This window comes from Oncorhynchus mykiss, chromosome 17 (assembly GCF_057628025.1).
Source record: "Oncorhynchus mykiss isolate SJ-2025 chromosome 17, ASM5762802v1, whole genome shotgun sequence".
Lineage (NCBI taxonomy): Eukaryota > Metazoa > Chordata > Actinopteri > Salmoniformes > Salmonidae > Oncorhynchus > Oncorhynchus mykiss.
In genome coordinates this window covers 47,424,169-47,445,073 of record NC_143038.1, presented here as the reverse complement: position 1 = coordinate 47,445,073, position 20,905 = coordinate 47,424,169, and the positions used below count along the sequence as shown (strand labels likewise).

The 20,905-nt window shown below is 44.3% G+C and overlaps 2 protein-coding genes across 6 annotated transcripts in view; both read left to right on the top strand.

Annotated features, from left to right (window-relative positions):
• Nucleotides 1-627: 627 nt before the first annotated feature.
• On the top strand, nucleotides 628-15,372 carry capzb (capping actin protein of muscle Z-line subunit beta). Of its 2 annotated transcripts, XM_036950423.2 has the most exons (9): nucleotides 628-776; nucleotides 7,140-7,229; nucleotides 8,635-8,756; nucleotides 8,961-9,074; nucleotides 9,577-9,835; nucleotides 11,102-11,167; nucleotides 11,384-11,460; nucleotides 12,544-12,645; nucleotides 14,247-15,372. In XM_036950423.2, exons 1-8 carry the CDS (start codon nucleotides 774-776, stop codon nucleotides 12,635-12,637), a joined length of 825 nt encoding a protein of 274 aa, XP_036806318.1. In that variant the 5' UTR covers nucleotides 628-773; the 3' UTR covers nucleotides 12,638-12,645; nucleotides 14,247-15,372. The 2 variants fall into 2 exon arrangements, with proteins under 2 accessions (XP_036806318.1, XP_036806319.1); XM_036950424.2 differs by lacking the exon at nucleotides 12,544-12,645.
• Nucleotides 15,373-15,452: 80 nt separating this feature from the next.
• celsr2 (cadherin, EGF LAG seven-pass G-type receptor 2) overlaps nucleotides 15,453-20,905 on the top strand; it is a 79,437-nt gene continuing 73,984 nt past the window's right edge. For all 4 annotated transcript variants that reach the window (XM_021569344.3, XM_021569343.3, XM_021569342.3 and 1 more), the window contains exon 1: nucleotides 15,453-20,073. In XM_021569344.3, coding sequence (XP_021425019.3) covers nucleotides 16,515-20,073 — 3,559 coding nt within the window. In that variant the 5' untranslated portion in view covers nucleotides 15,453-16,514. The remainder of the gene's footprint in view (nucleotides 20,074-20,905) is intronic.

Genomic DNA, 20,905 nt, shown 5'->3' with positions numbered 1-20,905 from the left:
GTCTGAGCGAAAAGACTGAACTACTGTAAAATCACCTATTTATTATCATCAATCTCAGACAAACACTAAGCCCATTTCCTATATTATAATTCACAATTGGCACATACATGCATGGTAGTTTAAATGATGTTGATACCAACAATTGCAATAGCCTAGCTGTGTTATATTTCTGCTATGTAATGTGTCACAGATCTTTTGCTGGATTGGTTGACCAGTATTACAAGGTTGAGTCAGACCTAGGTTTATTCGTTAGACCACTTAGTCCTGGTGTGGTCACATACAGACTACATCAGGATCTTGTACCCTTCTTACAAATAATAAAATATTAATCTTGTAGATCAGATTAATATGACAAGTATGAGTAAAATTGTTCAGTGTAGCAGCCCCGTTATCATTCCTTCCCTCTATCGCCCTCTCTGTTCGTTCTGTATATAGGCTACTTTTTACCACTCACCACTCCTCTCCTCTTTCCATACTTGGCAATACCTTACTTACTCCTCTCCGATTGGCTGCTTCAGAGACCGAGTAGCGTGACCCGGATATGCAATCGCCGCTTGTTTTCTCCGTCCCCCTTCCTTCCTGTACCCCGGTTGAGGAAGTGAATTCGCTGACAAGGCTGGGTTCAGTGAGGGAGGCGAAACAACATCTATCTGGTGGGGGTAAAAACAACAATAGCATAGACGAACAAGTCGTGCAAGCACAATACAACGAACGTGTAAAGCCATCGGCGAAAACATATTTGCCCTCCGAGATCGTCACTGAGCGCCGCAGACATGGTAAGGCCGCGGAGACGAGCTGGAGGAATGGGGATGGGTAGATTTTGGTGGGGCTACTAAGGGATATTAGCCAGCTACAGTAGCTAGCTGTCCTTTTATAGGAAGTGCTGTGTTGCGTTTCGAAAATGGCATAGACATGTATATACGCTACTCACAGTTAACTAAACGACCTATGATTGCTAGTCCGAATTTCATTGTTAATTAGCCAATTTGTTGAAGTTGCAGGATGTTTTGGATTGAGAAACTAGTTCAGGGATTAGAGACTAGGGTCTCGCTCTCGCCACCCCCTCCTCTTCCAGACACACACCCCATGGTTAAAATAGTACAAGCGCCGGGTTGCCTGTCGCTAAAATCGGCCTGCTCCGCCCATTCTCTCGCATGGATTGGAGGTGACACGTAAACCACAATTCATAACTTTTACTTGGCCTCAACAATGTGATTTACGTGTTAAGTGACTTTTGTTGACACCACTGTCAGTGTAACTTTGTATAACACGTTTTACACCACTTACCCACCGTTTTGCGCAATAATGTAACTAACCTTTAAATACTAATAGGAAAGAATATTCACACATCAAACATCCTTGAATTTTAAGCTTATTGTGGTGCACCTGAAGAAGGAAATTCAACCACCGTTGTCACTTGTATGTCTATTTTCCAATATAGCAAAATATTTTAAAATACCTAATGGATTTAAACATTTGAAGTGATGTGTGGCTGCCCTGTCAACTAGCAACATTCACACTGTTCTCCAACTCCACTGGAGTCAATAGTCCCCCTTTTATGAATGTCTCACATTTGGAATGAATGTCTGATAAAATATTCCTATAGTGGAGAGCAGATGGCTTGTCTCCCCAGCCACCCCTTGACTTCACCTCATCCATCCTGTTGGTCCAGCCTCACCGCCGCCTCTGGAACCCTGTGGCAATTGGTCCAGTGTTTACACAAGACCGGGCCGTTGGTAAACACAGTGTCAGGGAGCGCAGGTGTCGGCTGAACAAGACTATTTCATCAGCCTAGATAGAAACCAAAAGTGTGAGAGAGGGCATGCAGTACATGATCTGAAAACCTTGGCTGTGTTCAGGAGAAAGCAGACTGAAGTTTGTTTAGGGAAAGAATGATTTTGGGTGTGTGATTCTCCTATAGCCAGCTGCTCTTATCTGGCTTGTAGTATCTACCTTGGTTTAATCTGATGACTTGGTATTGATTCAAAGACATTGAGTTGGTATTTTATCAAATGTATCTGTATTGTATATTGGAATCTGTCAGTTGGTGTGTTTTGTTTATGAGAATGACAGTAGAAGACTTTAGATTGGTGGTCTCTACAGACAAACTGAGATATTGCCTAATCTTTACATCTTTCAAGAATGTGTTTCCTGCGCTAGATAGTATTTTTCAGTACTTACTAGATTTCTTGACTTTCATTATAATATGGCTATAGTCGGAACTGCATTAGTGCAGATTTGATGAGTGTGACTTGACTTGCTTCAGATACCTGCATTCCTCGGTTGAGTTCATACATGCACAACAATCCCATGTCATTGACCGTTGTATTTTATTAGGTGGGAATCAAGGAATATTCATGGACTGTTGACTTTCCAGGTAGATGATCACATTTGTTTTGACTGAAATGAAAGTATTTTACAGTATAACTTCAATACAGCACAGAGATCATCTTGCCTGGTTACCCGTCCACAACACTGCGACCAAACGCCATGCCCACTAACATATTGTCTCCACAATGAGTCAAGATTTTCTCTCCTTCCTGACAGCTTATCAAATGTGAACACATTCAAACCATTCTGGTGGGTGTTTTGTACAACGCCCCTCACTTTGACATCAGGCTCGGACTGAATGTATGTAGCTAGTCGTGATGGGGGGGTTGATACAGTTACATATTGGGATATTATTTTTGCTCTAGTTGGCTGTACCTGCACCAAAACAGTATTTTTCCCTCAGCTTGTTCTCCATATTCTTTTTAAATAGGGAGCCAATTTGTTTACCGCACTTTTATTTCCATGACTGATCAAAACTGGTTTTCTCATGTCTCTTGTCCCTCTGCAGCAGACATATAGTGAGCAATATGTTTGGAACATCGAAATCACAATATTGAGTAGCATGCATATTGAATCGTGAGAATTGCAATACATATTGTATTGGCACCAAAGTATTGTGAGTTCCCTAATAACTAGTGATAGAGCAGTGGAATTACATTCAGTGTGAGGCAATAGATCACCTCACAGACAAAACAAGTATCTAAAATGTTACTCTTGTTGCACAGCAGCGAGCTTCACTTACACAAAATTCTCAGATTACACTGCCTGGGGTTGTTGAAAAGTTTAAATTTAAAGCAAAAGTTGTCATCGGTCAATCAGTGCTATTATATAGAAAGTTTAGCTCACTTGATGCCTGGGGGCTCAGAACATAATGTCATTAAAAATAATAATCCTTCATCAGTCAAAGCACTTTGATTAATTTCCGTAATACAAAGATTATCTTTGTTTTCACAAATGTATTGGTGAAGCGCAACATTTTTATGGACCCTCTCTGGCCTGCAGCTCCTTATCTCCTTGCCAAATCTCCGTCCTGTACATTTCTCAGTGGTTTCATGTTGTGGCTGGCCTGCCCTCCACACTAATGTTCTGCTGCTCACCGCATAGTTCAGTGAGAGAAGAACACCATCCGGGAAGGCTCTGCTATTTGGCCTTGTCTGCTAGCTCAGCTTCTCCCTATTACCCACAATCCCCTCTGGGCCCCTGCTAGATCTCCTCAGTAAGTGAACAGACAGGGAGCTTGTGGAGAGACCGACTGATGCCATGACTCAATCCATATTCATCCTTTCTGAAGTTCAGTTCAATCACATTCATTTATATGGGCTTGTCTGACAAAGTCGAGCAGGCTTGTATTATAAAAGACAAGTCTGAGCCCTGAGGTGTTAGAGGTTGACCGATTATGATTTTTCAACGCCAATACCGATTATTGGAGGACCAAAAAAGCCGATACCGATTAATCGGCCGATTTTTTTTTTTTTGTTTGTTTGTTTCTTGTTTTTTTGTTGTAATAATGAAAATTACAACAATACTGAATGAACATTTATTTTAACTTAATATAATACATCAATAAAATCAATTTAAAGTAAATAATGAAACATGTTAAATTTGGTTTAAATAATACAAAAACAAAGTGTTGGAGAAGAAAGTAAAAGTGCAATATGTGCTATGAAAGAAAGCTAATGTTTCAGTTCCTTGCTCAGAACATGAGAACATATGAAAGTTGGTGGTTCCTTTTAACATGAATCTTCAATATTCCCAGGTAAGAAGTTTTAGGTTGTAGTTATTATAGGAATTATAGGACTATTTCTCTCTATACCATTTGTATTTCATCAACCTTTGACTATTAGATGTTCTTATAGGCACTTTAGTATTGCCAGTGTAACAGTATAGCTTCTGTTCCTCTCCTCGCTCCTCCCTGGGCTCGAACCAGCAACACAACGACAACAGCCACCATCGAAGCAGCGTTACCCATGCAGAGCAAGGGGAACAACTACTAGAAGGCTCAGAGCGAGTGACGTTTTAAACGCTATTAGCGTGCGCTAACTAGCTAGCCATTTCACTTCGGTTACACCAGCCTCATCTCGGGAGTTGATAGGCTTGAAGTCATAAACGGCACAATGAAGACGCACAATGAAGAGCTGCTGGCAAAACGCACGAAAGTGCTGTTTGAATTCATGTTTACGCGCCTGCTTCTGCCTACCACCGCTCAGTCAGATACTTAGATACTTGTATGCTTGTATGCTCAGTCAGATTATATGCAACGCAGGACACGCTAGATAACATCTAGTAATATCATCAACCATGTGTAGTTAACTAGTGATTAAGATTGTTTTTTATAAGATAAGTTTAATGCTAGCTAGCAGCTTACTGCATTCGCGTAACATGCAGTCTCCTTGTGGAGTGCAACGAGAGAGAGGCAGGTCGTTATTGCGTTGGACTAGTTAACTGTAAGGTTGCAAGATTGGATCCCCCGAGCTGACAAGGCAGTTAACCCACCGTTCCTAGGCCGTCATTGAAAATAAGAATGTGTTCTTAACTGACGTGCCTAGTTAAATAAAGGTCTTAAAAAATAATCGGCGCCCAAAAATACCGATTTCCGATTGTTATGACAACTTGAAATCGACCCTAATTAATCGGCCATTCCAATTAATTGGTCGACCTCTAGTTAGATCAAGGAAGAACTGCCTTATGACTTCCTCAATATTGGTCTCCCAGGGCACATCTCTGGCCAGTTCGAAAAGACTAGGACAGAATCACTAAACCAGCCATTTAGTTATCGACAATCAACTGAGACAAATTAGACAATTTCACATCACAGTGAAAAATCCTCGCTTGTAGGAGCAGATTATTGAGTTAATGGCTACTCATTCTCCACGAATGAGTCATTTTGAAAATGAGCACTCTTTTCTTTCCTCGCAAAGGTTTGTACTTGCAGAGTTTTCTGGTAGAAAAGGCAGTGGAGTGAATTGTTCATATTTTTGTTAAGGGTTAGTAACATTTTCAGTTGCTGGAAACTTGTCTTCATTTATGAGCGCTCAAGCATTCAAAAAATGTTGACCTTTCCAGATACCATAAAATGACGGGCCTGTATCAATAACAGGATGATTAAAAGCCTTGCCTTATATGGTAACCAGTCAATCTGTCTTCCAACTACCATGGTTAGGCCTATCAATTTAAAAACAAATCTTTGACCCAGTCAAAAGGTTTTTAGTGTTTTATTTTGCCCCTACAAGTAAACACAACCAATGTTTTTATCCAAGGCCCAGTTGTGGTTTTAGACTCTCCCTAAAGGAATCTGCCAAGGGGCGTGAACTTGTTGTGACCCACCAATGAGTCCAGGCCGATGATTTATATATACACTAGATTACATACTGGATGCTATTTTGAAGCCGTCTTGCCACTCCCCCACCATAGTCATTTAAAAAAAAATAGGAAGTAATAGAAATGCATTTACTAATGTCTACATTTTGTTTTTGTGCATGTTTATTATATTTAACACCTTAATGCATACTTTTATTATATTATGTGAGCTAAACATGAAATACTGTAGAATTCCATTCATTCCTATGGAGGATTGCTTTTCTGAGGAGTGCTAATATGGCCGACCGGTAGCTTCAAAGCCTCTCCATGGCCAAAACATAGCATCAACAGACAGGGTTTATATACATCATTGGTCCAGACCAACTGCAGTTAGGACCAGACCTAGTGTTGGCTACTAGATGGGCTTGTCACATGAACAACTAGGCTATTTGGGGGCAAATCCAGAACTTTGTCTCATGCCACTTAGTTTTGCTTTGATAAAGTCTCGTGACTGAAACCATAAGCAGCTAGCTCTATGACTTTTGTAATCTCAGGATGTGTAGAGTTGAACGGTATCCGGATTTTCATATTGTCATACCGTCCTGGGGCGTGAACTTGTTGTAACCCACCAATGAGTCCAGCCCAATGATTTGTATATACACTAGATTACATCCTAGATGCTGTTTTGAAGCGACCGTGCCGGCCATATGCATAGTTTTTGCAAAAAAGACCTGGCGTTTCAATTCTAAGCACATTTAGCCTACTTGTGGCTTCCAGACCCTTGTCAATACACAGCTAAACTCACCTGCTCCTGCTTTCTCCAGTTGTGCTATTTACAAACATGTGACTGGCTAAACTGTTCTGTGGAAGTATGGTAAGCTTCATAATGTGACAGGTGAAATGAAGAACGCAATCTGCTTTATATTCTAACATATTGCACAAGTTGACTGCAGGTATTTCCTTAAAAAGTAGCTACAAATATTAAAATGTTTAGAAAAACGATTTCCAAATACTCCTCAATACATACGGTTTACCACGTAAGTGAGTGTATGGCTATGTTTGCCAGGGTTTGAATGTTCCCTACATAGCCTAGTCACTGCCTGGCTTGGCTTGGCTCGCCCCTGTCCTATCACCGTAAGAAGGTAACATGCATCAAGCTTTGTTTGCTCTGTGTTCAATTCAATCTATTTTACCGTAGTTGATTCAATTCAGACAGTGATGGTGATGCATTTTAGCATTTTTAAAAGTCAATTTAATCTCAGAAGAGGAATGAAACTGTTAAAACAGCTAGCCTGTTATGTTCCAAGACCCGCCTAAACTGGGGTGAACTTGGCAAGGTTCAAATTAGCTTCCAATCAATGTAAAATGAACAGTGAAACACACATTTTCTCTTGTGAAATGGACAAAAAATGTAAAGTACAACTTGCTTTTAGACTTTCTTTTGCAGAACTAGGCCTATGCATTTTGTATGTAGGAATGTGTATCAAAAGCTGACTCATTGTGTATTTCAGAATGACCAGCAGCTGGATTGTGCTCTGGACCTGATGAGGCGTCTGCCTCCCCAGCAGATCGAGAAGAACCTCAGTGACCTCATCGACTTGGTGAGTTGCCGGTAGACGACAACCAATCACAGTCCTATACACAGCCGGGACTGTGCTTGAAATCTCCCATAGTGCAACCAGATCTGAGAGATTAACCTGAATTGGACATAAATCAAACCACACTTTCTCCAGTGATCGTTCTCCACTTTTTTTTATGGTCATATCCATTCTTCCCTTCAGACCCCAGTCTGCTCCTCTTCCTTCCTTCTCCCCTTTGACACCTCTCTCCCCTGGGCACCAGCACTCTCCTCTACCGCCTCAGCCCGCTCCTATGTAGCTAGTTGTTAGCGGTCATTAGAAAAGCTGTCAATCACTCTACATGGGCCCATTTAGCCCCCGCCCTCTCCTTACACTCACTCCTGATGGTTGGGAATCCAATGAGCTCACTTCCCATGTCCTCCTCTAGCACTACCCTTTCCCCCTCTCCACTCTTCTGTCCCCCCCAACCCACTCTATTTCCTCTGTGATTCTACTTTTGACCACCGTCTCCCCCTTCTGTCTGTCCCTGTTCCCCCTCTGTGTGTCTGGTGGTTGCCAGGTGTGTGGGGCTGTGTCCAGGGAACAGAGAAGGCATTGTGTCTGTGTGTTCTGATTAAGGAGTGGGTAGGAGGGAGGGGGGGGTCCATGTCACTCTGAGAAGTTATTTGTACCCCTTTATCCCCTGAGACCCATTGATATCCCTTAAAATTCTTTCCCTCTCCCTCCCTCTGTCATTTCCCACTTAGCAAGGAGGCGGAATGAGGAAAAAAACAGCTTAACCTTATTTCCCCCTCATATTGATTCAAGGATATCATATGCCGGTATTCTCTTGTCTCCCCGCCTCATCTGTTTCTCACGCACATTATGCCCTCTCTCTACCCCTACTGTCTAGCCCAGCATAGTTGGCAACTGTTAAAGGTGGATTGAATTGCCAAAGACAACGTTCTTTTAGTAAATGTGCTTCCTGCTACCCCCAGCACCACCACCCTAGACACACACCCTTGTAATCAGTAGTCAGACTAAATTCAAGACTCGAACTATGTGAGTCATTGCTCTATTTATCTTAAATGGGCTTTTAGTGGGTTGATGCACAAGTACAAATTGATAGGTTTCAAATCATATTAGCTGTATATGAAATCGGTTGTTCGTAAGTTACTATGGTACCTGTTTTAAATAAACTGTTTTGTGTATGAAATTGTACAGTATGCTTAAATTGCTTTTTGGAAATATAGTTGAAAGTGAGAGACTTATTTTAGTAAATGTTTTGGAGATCATTTGAATGTTTGTATGTAAGTTTGCGAGAAGCTTTGCGTGTAAGTTTCTTGTTGAAAGTGTGTTTGTGTGAGCATGTAGAATACTATCGAAAGTGTGTTGTTACATGTCATGAAAGCTATCTCTCTCTCTGTGTGTGTGTGTGTGTGTCCAGGTGCCCAGTCTATGTGAGGACCTGCTCTCCTCTGTGGACCAGCCTCTGAAGATCGCCCGGGACAAAGTGGTGGGCAAAGACTACCTGCTCTGTGACTACAACAGAGATGGTGACTCCTACAGGTAAGACCTGACAGCCTGCAGCTCCTCTTTTACCGCCGTCCTTTCTTTCCCACAATGTCATCAGGAACCATGCCTGGTATATAACAATTACTTAGAATGATTTGGTTGTCAAACATGGAAATATGACCACGCACACACATGATACAGAGTGACAACCCTTGATTTGGATTTACTCTTACTCATTCTTGTGTTCTTGTTTCTCAGATCCCCATGGAGTAATAAGTATGAGCCTCCCATCGACGATGGTGCCATGCCATCTGCCCGCCTGCGCAAACTAGAGGTTGAGGCCAACAACGCTTTCGACCAGTACAGAGACCTGTGAGTAACAGTAGTCCACTACTGTATCCAGCAAACCAGTACAGAGACCCGTTAATACCAGTAGGCCACTAGTGTTACCAGCAAACCAGTACAGAGACCCGTTAATACCAGTAGGCAGGCCACTAGTGTTACCAGCAAACCAGTACAGAGACCCGTTAATACCAGTAGGCAGGCCACTAGTGTTACCAGCAAACCAGTACAGAGACCCGTTAATACCAGTAGGCCACTAGTGTTACCAGCAAACCAGTACAGAGACCCGTTAATACCAGTAGGCCACTAGTGTTACCAGCAAACCAGTACAGAGACGTTTGCTTATCATTCTACCATAGTAATATCATTAACACATTATAAAACGAGAAGTTGGGATCCGCAATGTTGATTGGCCAAAACAGCATTCCAACCTTTTGTATGGCAGATGATATACCACGTCTATGACGCAAAGAGAGAACCTGATAAAACCACCAATGACAGTCTTATTATCCATGCCCTCTGTGTTTGTTAGGTATTTTGAGGGCGGTGTTTCCTCTGTATACCTGTGGGACTTGGATCATGGCTTCGCCGGGGTCATCCTCATCAAGAAGGCCGGAGACGGCTCCAAGAAGATCAAAGGCTGCTGGGACTCCATCCATGTGGTGGAGGTGCAGGAGAAGTCCAGCGGACGGACCGCTCACTACAAACTCACCTCCACTGTCATGCTGTGGCTTCAGACGACCAAGACCGGGTCCGGAACCATGAACCTGGGTGGCAGTCTGACAAGACAGGTACTTACACTGAACAAAAATATAAACACAACATGTAAAGTGTTGGTCCCATGTTTCATGGGTTGAAATCAAAGATCCCAGAAATGTTCCATATGCATAAAAATATTATTTCTCTCAAATATTGTGCATTAGTGAGCATTTCTCCTTTGTCAAGTCCACCTGGCCTCACAACCGCACGTGTAACCACGGCAGCTCAGGACCTCCACATCCGGCTTCTTCGCGGCCACCAGGACAGCTGAGGAAACTGGGTTTGCACACACGAGAAATTTCTGCACAAACTGTCAGAAAACATCTCAGGGAAGCTCATCTGCATGCTCGTTTTTCTCACCAGGGTCTTGACCTGACTGCAGTTTGGTTTCGTAACTGACTTCAATGGGCAGATGCTTACCTTCGATAGCCACTGGCATTCTAGAGAAGTGTGCTCTTCACGGATGAATCCCAGTGTCAACTGTACCGGGCAGAGGACATATGGTGTGGTGTGGGAGAGTGGTTTGCTGATGTCAACATTGTGAATAGAGTGCTCCATGGTGGTGGGTTTATGGTATGGGCAGGCATAAGCTACGGACAACGAACACAATTGCATTTTTTCAATGGCAATTTGAACGTACAGATACCGTCGCAAGATTCTGAGGCTCATTGTTGTTCCATTCATATGCCGCCATCACCTCATGTTTCAGCATAATGCAAGGCCCCACAATTCCTGGAAGCTGAAAATGTTTCTTCTTCCATGGCCTGCATACTCACCAGACATGTAACCCATTGAACAGGTTTGGGATGCTTTGGATCAAAGTGTACGACAGTGTGTTCCAGTTCCCACCAATATCCAGAAACTTCACACAGTTATTGAAGGGGAGTGGGACAACATTCCACAGTCCACAATCAACAGCCTGATCAACTCTGCGAAGGAGATGTGTCGCGCTGCATTAGGCAAATGGTGGTCACACCAGATACTGACTGGTTTTTGATCCACGGCCCTACTTTTTGAAAAAATAATAATTTAGCGATCTGCGACCAACAGGTGCAGGTCTGTATTCCCAGTCATGTGAAATCTGTAGATTAGGGCCTATTGAATTTTATTTCAATTGACTGATTTCCTTATGAACTATAACTCAGTAAAATATTTGAAATTGTTTTTTTTCTTTTTTCAGTCTACATACAACATGCTTTCGTGATCTATGTCTCTTGGTTTACTTGTTGCAACATTCTTATCTCCACTACTACTGTACTGGACTTTACAATACCCTCATCCCTATCTTTTACTTCCAGATGGAGAAAGACGAGACAGTTGGAGAGTCCTCCCCACACATTGCCAACATTGGCCGCCTGGTGGAGGTGGGCAGAACTACACCTTATGCGTGCATGCCCTTATACACTCTCACTCACTGACATATAGAGTTACGCACATGGTGGTTGACATGGATTCCTTAGCTGAAATAATTATAGAGTGAACCAAGTAATACTTAAATGTATACAGTAATACTGTGTTTAGTTGCAGTATATTGATATCACAAGATTAATGTTTGTATGTGAATGACTTTGTAACCTCAGGATATGGAGAATAAGATTCGCTCCACTCTCAATGAGATCTACTTTGGGAAGACCAAGGACATCGTCAATGGCTTGAGGTATGCAGGGGCACACACACGTCACATTGGTAGAAAGTCAGTGTGCGCATTCGACATTGCAGCTACCTTTTAAAGGCGAGTTGAGATTGACTGATCTACAAATCACCTTGTATCCTTAATAGCTAATCAATATTATTTGTAGATCAGTCAGTCTCATAATTTACCCATGATACACCAGTTTTGATCACGTTTGGGCAACTTCGAAGGGGGTGCGAACCACAATCTGAACTCATCGAGGAGTTGGCCCCCACTTGACAGCGATAATAAAACATTTGATCTGAGGGCCTTCAAAAGAGGTGCCGCGGGCCGCATCAGTTGCCCATCCCTGGTTTTGATACTCATCTACTGCATTTTGTTTGGCCTCTTTCACCCATATTCTTTTTTTTCCCTGTACTTTTACCCCATTTTCTCCACAATTTCATGATATCCAATTGGTAGTTAGTCTTGTCCCATTGCTGCAACTCCCCTATGGACTCCGGAGAGGCGAATATCGAGAGCCATGCGTCCTCCCGAAACACAACCCTGTCAAGCCGCACTGCTTCTCGACACACTGTTCGCTTAACCCAGGAGCCAGCCGCACCAATGTGTCGGGGGATACACCGTCCAGCTGGCGACTGAAGTTAGCTTTCAGGCGCCTGGCCAGCCATAAGGAGTAGCTAGAGCGCGATGTGACAAGTAAATACTGTCCGGTCAAACCCTCCCCTAACCCGGACGATGCTGAACCAACTGTGTGCCGCCTTATGGGTCTCCCGGTCATGGCCGGCTGTGCCTTAGACCGCTGCGCCACTCGGGAGTTCCTCCGTACTCCTTTTTACCCATGGCTGTATCTGTTAACTGGGATTTTCCCTCTTTTTGTGTTATCTGCTTCCCATGTTTTTCAGTTCTATAATTCCAGCCCTGTTTATTTATTTCAATTTCCCCTATTCAATCTCATTTTCTTCCTGTTCTCTCTTTCATCCCATTATATCTCCTCTCCTCCTCCTCCTGCTGTCCTTCCATCTCTACTCTATATTCACTTGTCCTTCATTTGTCTGCCTGTCCCTCTCCTCCTTTACCTCCTGCCCCCTCTCCACTGTGCTTTAGATCTATTGACTCTTTGCCTGATAACCAAAAGTACCGGCAGCTCCAGAAGGAGCTGTCTCAGGTCCTCACCCAGCGCCAGATCTTCATTGACTAGGGCCAGAGGTATCGTCTGGCATGGGACAACACGTGTGTGTCTGTGGCATTGGAGTGTGTGTGCCTGCGCGTGAGAGAGAAAGCGAGATTGGGCAAGTAATGTAGTGGCATGGTGTGTGGTTTTGTTTGTGGTGAATGAGTGGTTTCTCAGACAGTTGCAACCCCCTGACGTTTTCTCAAGGAGTGTTTTGTTGCAGCTGTTCCAACATGGAGTTGCATGAGGAAGAGCCCTAGATTAACTGACCTGTCTAAACATTTAACATTGATTGCACCTCCTCTTAACAGTGAAAGACAGTGTGAAATCCTCACTGCTTATTGTGTTTCAAAATGAATTTGCTGTTTTTCCATCTGTGTTTATTAGGCTTTCTTCAGGGTGTCCACAGGTCCTTGAAGTCTTTGTCTTGAATTAATGTATCTGATTTAAAGGCCTTAAGTCTTTAAAATATATTAAATTCCGTTTTCAAAGTTCTTCCAAACTGCGGTGGACATGACTACAGTGTTTCAGTTTTATATTGTGTCACTGCTTAATTGTTGCCACTACGAAGAAAGAAATGGAACATAAAATAATACTCCAGGTGCACTTTCAAGATGTTAGAGATCTAACCACGTGCTCCTCTGTGTGTGCGTCATGTGCCAGTGAGAGAGAAGAGAGAGCAAGGTAGCCTATACAATTTGATAAACAACACTAAGCCTGTATACCTGGTGACCTAGCGCAATGGAGTGTTGACTCTGTTTTATACAATAACAGTGCTGTATATTTGACTTTAAGGCACTTTTTTCAAAGTGGTATTGAGTATCATTGTTCTAAGCTGGTATTGAAGCCAGAATTCTGAACACTTAGTTTGTGATCTATCTAACGATTAGCCCACTGGGGTAGCCTAAACAAATGCAGATGTGCAACACCATGTTTCAGCCATCGGTAGCATAGCCACTATGGTACTACATCCCTACATGATTATGATCCATGTAGGCTATTGCCTTTGGCAAAAATATTCCTTTTTGCCAAAATGGGCTCATTTCTGGAGAGGAACATTAGCAGGTGTGTGGTGCACGCAGATCTTAAATTGGTATTAAATTGCTTTCCAAGTGGCTTTAAAAAGGTCTGCTGGCTGACCTCGGTTGTCAGGTGAAATGCATTTCCTCCGACACTGGTGCGGGTGGGTGTTAAGAAGCGCGGTTTGGTGGGTCATGTTTCGGCGGATGCATGACTCGACCTTCGCTTCCCGAGCCTTTTGGGGAGTTGCAGCGATGAGACGATCAAAAAAAGGTGGTAAAAATACCAATGATAATCTTAAATTCAACTTCATGAAACCTGCATGTACCTAGGTACCTTATTTGCTTTCTGACAAACTCACTGCTACTACATCTATTCCTGAGTTTCAAATTTACCTCTATTCCCCTTGACACTCCTGTATATCTGAAACTATTGGATAGTTTTATGGTACTTGCCTCACCTTAGCATCTGTAAGACTGAGTGGAACATTTATCATATTGCTTAGATGAAAAATAAACATTCTACAGAAGTGCTTAGGGGGTAGGTGTTGGGTTGATTTTGTAATCTATTGTATATTTAATCTGCCCCACTCACTCCTCCCTCTCTCCCCTAATAGGAGTGTTCAGACCCTGGCTGACAAATCGAAGCAGGAGGCTCTGAAGAACGACCTGATGTTGGCACTTAAACGCAAACAGCAAAGCTAGAGATGCTATTGTTATTTGTTCTGTCTTTCTCTGTCTGTTCCTCTCACACCCTCCACCTCTCCCGCCATATTTTTTCTGTTTCTGTTTGTATCTCTCCTTCCATCCCTGTATGCCTGTGTCAGTGCTGCGTCCTTGTTCATTCATGGAAAAACAAAAAAAGGAGAAAAATGCTTAGCTTTTTTTCCCATTTTTTTTACTTGCACGCATTGTTTTGAGGCATCTCATTCTCTATGGAGCCATTCACCTTCTCGCTCTCTCTGACTTGTGTTATGAATATTATGATAGTATTATGACGGTTAATGATCATCTTACAGTGTGACGGCAATGTTTTCATCCCTATAGCGCTCTCACAGCTGAGTCAGTTTTGAATGAGTGACATCAGCTCTCCTATCCTCTGGTTAAGGGACGGGGCTGACGGACTGTTCTGTAGATGGAGCAGGCTGGGCATTCAAACATTACATTTTTACCAACATTTTCTTACTTGCACCCATTATATCAAAGTGTCTATGCCACCACCTTATATATCTGTATGGACATATAGCTGTCAATATAGCTGTCAATTTCCTGAGCGATGTATTGGAGGGAACGGAATGGGAGAGGGCGTCTCACGATATTATGTATTGTCAGGATTGGTCAACGGTTTGCTCTTTGTCCCACTCTATCCTCATGCGTTGAGTCTGTGGGAGCATGGGATCTTGGGATGGCTAGATGGAGATGTAGACTGCTAAAACATGGGGATGGACTGTTAAATTCACTGTGTATACCCATGTCATTAACACCCCCCCCCCCCCCCCCCCCCCCCCCTACACTGTGTATAACATGACGATTTGCATCCCTCTGTCCCTCCCTCTGTCTCTTTCTCTCTTTCACCCTTGTCTATGTTGGGGTTCACAGTTTGTCTTTTTGAGTCTTGACAGAAGCTTTTGACAGTTTCTGTTTTGGGGGGGAATCTTTTGTTGTATTTTGTTTTAATTTTGTAAAGCTTATGATTCATATTGTATTAGAGCCTCCAACAACAATAAAAACAGTAAAAAGCTATCTTTATTGTAATTTTTGCTGTTCTGCATGTCCATCACTCACATGGATGAAATGTTTTACTTCAGAGTGGTTTTAGGTCATCTAAAGATTATCATTTTAATAAACCTGTTTATAGAGAACCGATGGACACTGAGGTTACTGTGCTTTTACAGTACTGGTCAGCTTCTTATTAGTGACACCAGGACTCATTGGGCACAGGAGTTCAGCTCCACACACTGCATGGGGGATTTTCACTCGCATCAATAAATGTAGGAATACATTTCTCATCTCTTCTGGAACTAGACCTTCGTGTGCCTTCTAAATGTGCACTTGTGCAGTCTCCTCGGGTACCTTTGACCATATGTGGATTTAAGTGCACATTGTAAACTGAACATCATTTCACAGTGATAGGTGGCTGAATTAAGATTATTGTATCAAGACTGTTGAATGACTACGGCAGGATCACTGTAAAAGACATCTGTGGTTGCAGTCTAACCTCATTCCCAGTCTCAATTGCTCCCGAAATAGCTGGCTGGTAGATGTGATTAGTTGCAATCTGATTGCTGTCTGCAGTAATGCAGATGTACCAGCAGGTGGTAGGAAAATATAGTAAATGTTTCTCACTCTTTCTGTGCCCCAGGGATGAGAACTGAAAGACCCTCACAAGTTTAGGCTTATTTCTGTGCTTAAATAGTGAGAGCGTTTGTGAAGGCATAAGGAAAACGTTTTTGCATTATAGGAAGTCTTAGCAATCCATGTACTGCAAAAACACTCAAAGGGGACTAGGAGGCCAGTCATCTCTTTATTTACAGCTCAGTGTGGCTCCTGTGAGAACGTCCCCCTCCACTCCATCTCTTTCTATCTCTCTCTCTTTCTAACACACTGAAACAGGTTTATGGTAATGAGAAGCCTCAAGGCGCAGGGGTAGTTGGAGCCATTTTAATCATTCACGCGGATGAAGTGGTGGTGTCGGCTTGTTTGCATGGTGAGAAGCTTTGGCAAGCAAGGTGACTGCGGTTTCTCTCAATTCAATTGGATTAGCTACTGTATAGTAGTGAAAGCATGGATACGCGGCAACAAAAGGGAACGACTCGACTGAAAGTTTAAGGAAAGCGGCAGTAATTAGCCTACGTTCAAACCTGGTTGAACATCATCGTGGAGCAATGCCCGTCATTAAGTGGGATTTGTTGTTTATTATTTTCGGCTGGTTTGAACTCATTTCACTGTCGAATTGCTACAATGTACACATCAGTGAGGATGCGGAGCAGCGGACGGTGATTGCAAGTGTTGAACAGAGCGGGGCATGCACTTTGGATCAGGTAATCGCTCCTAAATTCTCAAAGACCTTTATTGAAACTGATGCGTCCGCGCGCGTTGTGTTCCTTTCAGGTAGTTTAAATTGTGCCTCGCTCAGCTCCAACCCTTTCACCGTGTACACTGTTGTGGACTGCATGAACAATGTCCCAGGGTTGAGGCACCTCCTCACAAGCCAGTATGATGTGTATGTTCACGGCAGGAACTGTTCAAGTAAACACAAAAGGAAATCACAATGGGACTTGGAGATAATCAGTTTGTTTAAAGCCCATAATCATCAGTTAGAATGCCACGAGTCTGGTACTGCGCTCCTCCGGGTATGGGATCTACTACCCGGCTCTCCAACCCACAGCAGTATGCACTGCAAGGTGATTCGGAGTTCGGAGTTATATTTTTCTGAGGGGCAGTTGTTTGTGTCCAAGACGCTGTGTTTGAAACACGACACACTTCTTGAGCTAGACTTACATTGTAACCAATACACAGGAGATGAGAGGGAATCCAGAGTGAACAGCATCTCAGTCCACTGGCGGGTGGGTCAAGGCTCCTTCAAACAGGGCCACTTGGGGAAGTTACTACAGCAGGCTGCCCAGTCTGAATCAGGCATATTGAGCAGGAGCAAGAGGGCTGTTAACAGTAGCCCCCAGTTTCAGCCTCCTATGTACCAGGTGGCTGTGGCAGAGAATAAGCCAGCTGGAACTCCTGTAGTTGTTTTGAAGGCAGTAGATGCTGATGAGGGGGAGGCAGGCAGGCTGGAGTACTTCATAGAGGCCCTGTTTGACAGCCGCTCCAACAACCTATTTGCTGTGGACCCAGTCAATGGTGCAGTCTCCACTGTGGAGGTGCTGGATAGAGAGCAGAAGGACACCCATGTATTCCGTGTGACCGCTGTTGACCATGGCACTCCCCGCCGTACGGCCATGGCCACCCTCACCATCACAGTGAGTGACAGTAACGACCATGATCCTGTCTTTGAGCAACAGGACTACAAGGAGAGTGTTAGGGAGAACCTAGAGATCGGCTATGAGGTGCTGACCGTCAGGGCCACAGACGGAGACGCCCCGGTCAACGGTAACATCCTGTACCACGTCCTCAACAGCAACGGTTCGAACAATGTTTTTGAGATTGACTCCAGGTCAGGGGTGATCCGCACGAAGGGCCCAGTGGATAGAGAGATGGTGGAGGCCTACATGCTGTTGGTAGAGGCCAACGACCAGGGTCGGGACCCCGCCCCCCGCAGTGCCACCGCAACTGTTCACATTATTGTAGAGGACGACAATGATAATGCTCCCCAGTTCAGTGAAAAGCGATATGTGGTGCAGGTTCCGGAGGATATGGCACCCAACACAGAAATCCTGCAGGTGATTGCCACAGACCAGGACAGAGGGAGTAATGCCATGGTTCACTTCAGCATCATGAGTGGCAACACCAGGGGCCAGTTCTACATTGACGCCCAGACAGGCAAGATGGACCTGGTCAGTCAGTTGGACTACGAGGCTAACAAGGAATACACCATTCGCATCCGCGCTCAGGACGGGGGACGCCCGCCGCTCTCCAACATCAGTGGCCTGGTAACGGTGCAGGTGCTGGATGTCAATGATAACACCCCCATTTTCGTCAGCACCCCCTTCCAGGCCACTGTGCTAGAGAATGTGCCGGTGGGTTACTCCATCATTCACATCCAGGCTGTTGATGCAGACTCTGGCGACAATTCTAGGCTGGAGTACCGCCTCATTGAAACCATGCCCAACTTCCCATTCTCCATCAACAACAGCACTGGTTGGATAGTCGTAGCCGCTGATCTGGACAGGGAGAGCATGGACTTCTACAACTTTGGGGTGGAGGCCCGTGATCATGGCCACCCGGTGATGTCTTCCTCAGCTAGCGTTAGCATGACCATCCTCGATGTCAACGACAACAACCCAGAGTTCACACAGAGGTCATATTACATGCGCCTCAATGAGGACGCCATCGTGGGGACAAGCGTGGTGACGGTGTCTGCAGTGGACCAGGATATCAACAGTGTGGTGACGTATCAGATCTCCAGTGGGAACACCAGGAACAGGTTCTCCATCACCAGCCAGAGTGGAGGGGGCCTCATAACCCTGGCCCTGCCCCTTGACTACAAGCTGGAGCGCCAATACGTTCTAAGTGTCACTGCGTCTGACGGCACACTCTTCGACACCACCAAGGTGTTTGTCAACGTCACCGACGCCAACACACACAGGCCAGTGTTTCAGAGCTCCCATTATACCGTCAACATCAATGAGGACAGACCTGTTGGCACCACCGTTGTGGTGATCAGTGCTACAGATGAGGACACTGGGGAGAATGCACGTATAACCTACTTCATGGATGACAGCATCCCCCAGTTCGACATCGACTCCGACACAGGCGCTGTCACCACCCAGATAGAGCTGGACTATGAAGATCAGGTGTCCTACACGTTAGCCATCACGGCTCGGGACAACGGCATCCCACAGAAGTCTGATACTACCTACCTGGAGATCCTGGTGAATGATGTGAATGACAACTCTCCTCGGTTCCTCCGAGACCACTACCTAGGCTCTGTGATGGAGGACGTGCCAGTGTTTACCAGCGTCGTCCAGGTCTCTGCCACTGACCGAGACTCTGGCCTCAATGGACGTGTCTTCTACACTTTCCAGGGGGGAGAGGACGGTGATGGAGACTTCATAATTGAGTCCACCTCTGGTATTGTGCGAACGCTGCGTCGTCTGGACCGTGAGAACATGCCATTCTACAACCTGCAGGCCTTTGCTGTGGATAAAGGTGTTCCTGCTCTCAAGACGTCCGTGGACATCCAGGTGACCATTCTAGATGTCAACGACAACCCTCCTGTGTTTGAGAAGGATGAGTTTGACATATTTGTGGAGGAGAACAGCCCAATAGGCCTGGTTGTGGCCCACGTATCTGCCTCGGACCCAGACGAGGGGAGCAACGCCCAGATCATGTACCAGATAGTAGAGGGAAACATCCCAGAGGTGTTCCAACTGGACATCTTCTCAGGAGAACTGACTGCTCTGACAGATCTCGACTACGAAACACGGTCAGAGTATGTCATCGTGGTCCAGGCCACCTCTGCCCCACTTGTCAGCCGTGCCATTGTGCACATCAAGCTGGTTGACAAGAATGACAACGTACCAGTGCTGAAAAACTTCCAGATCATCTTCAATAACTATGTCACTGACAAGTCCAGTAGCTTCCCCACAGGGGTGATCGGGCGGATCCCTGCCCATGACCCAGACGCCTCAGACCAGCTCCAGTACAGCTTTGAGGCTGGTAATGAGCTGAACCTGGTCATCCTGAACCAGAGCACGGGGGAGATCCGGCTGAGCCAGGCCCTGGACAACAACAGACCCCTGGAGGCCTCCATGAGGATATCTGTCTCAGGTAAGACTAACCCTGTCCTCAGTTGTTTTTAATACCTAGGCCCTTTTCTGGTATGCTTGTTGTTCCTACTTCTGTTTTTCACTTGAACATTTTCAACATTACAATTTACGATATGTACTTTTTATGGCACAGTGAGTTGAACACTTGACTGCCATAGCCACTTTTTTATGTATGACCTCCTCTGCTTCAGTGTTTCAATATTAAAACTTCATTAATTCAATATTAATCATGAGTTAAATTTAACATTCAAGGGGTAACTTAGTCTCCTCAAGACTTATTTTAGGGAGAAGTCATTTCTAGACTAGATTGTGCTTTTTTGCATCCGGGCAGGGAGATGCAATATCACAGGTCAGGAGATTTGTTTGGTTTACTAGTGCATTTTAGTTCATCTTCTTGGGGTTTGTTTTTATGTTATAGTGTTTGTCATCTTGTTAAAGAGCAGGCAGCCGTACCCAGGCCTGATGTAGATCAATGTGTTGTCCTAAACTGCTATTTAAATTAATCTGTGCATGTCTGCAGCTGGATGGCCTGCTCCTGTGGGAAATGCACTCCAGTAGATCTGTATCATTTTCTATAATTGGCCAACATAAAACCTTCATTTTCAGCGAGCACACAATATTTAATTCAATTATGGACTGTTTTATAGTCTGTGTTCTCACGCTATGATGACACGCTAATATGACATTTGATGTCAAACTAGGATAAAACAACATTTTTCCCATATATTTTGTATCACATGCCAGATTGGCATGATATTTCCCTAGTTACTCAGTCATTCTTTGTAATATCAGACTGAGCACGACACACCCTGTGTTTACATTGTTCTCTCAGC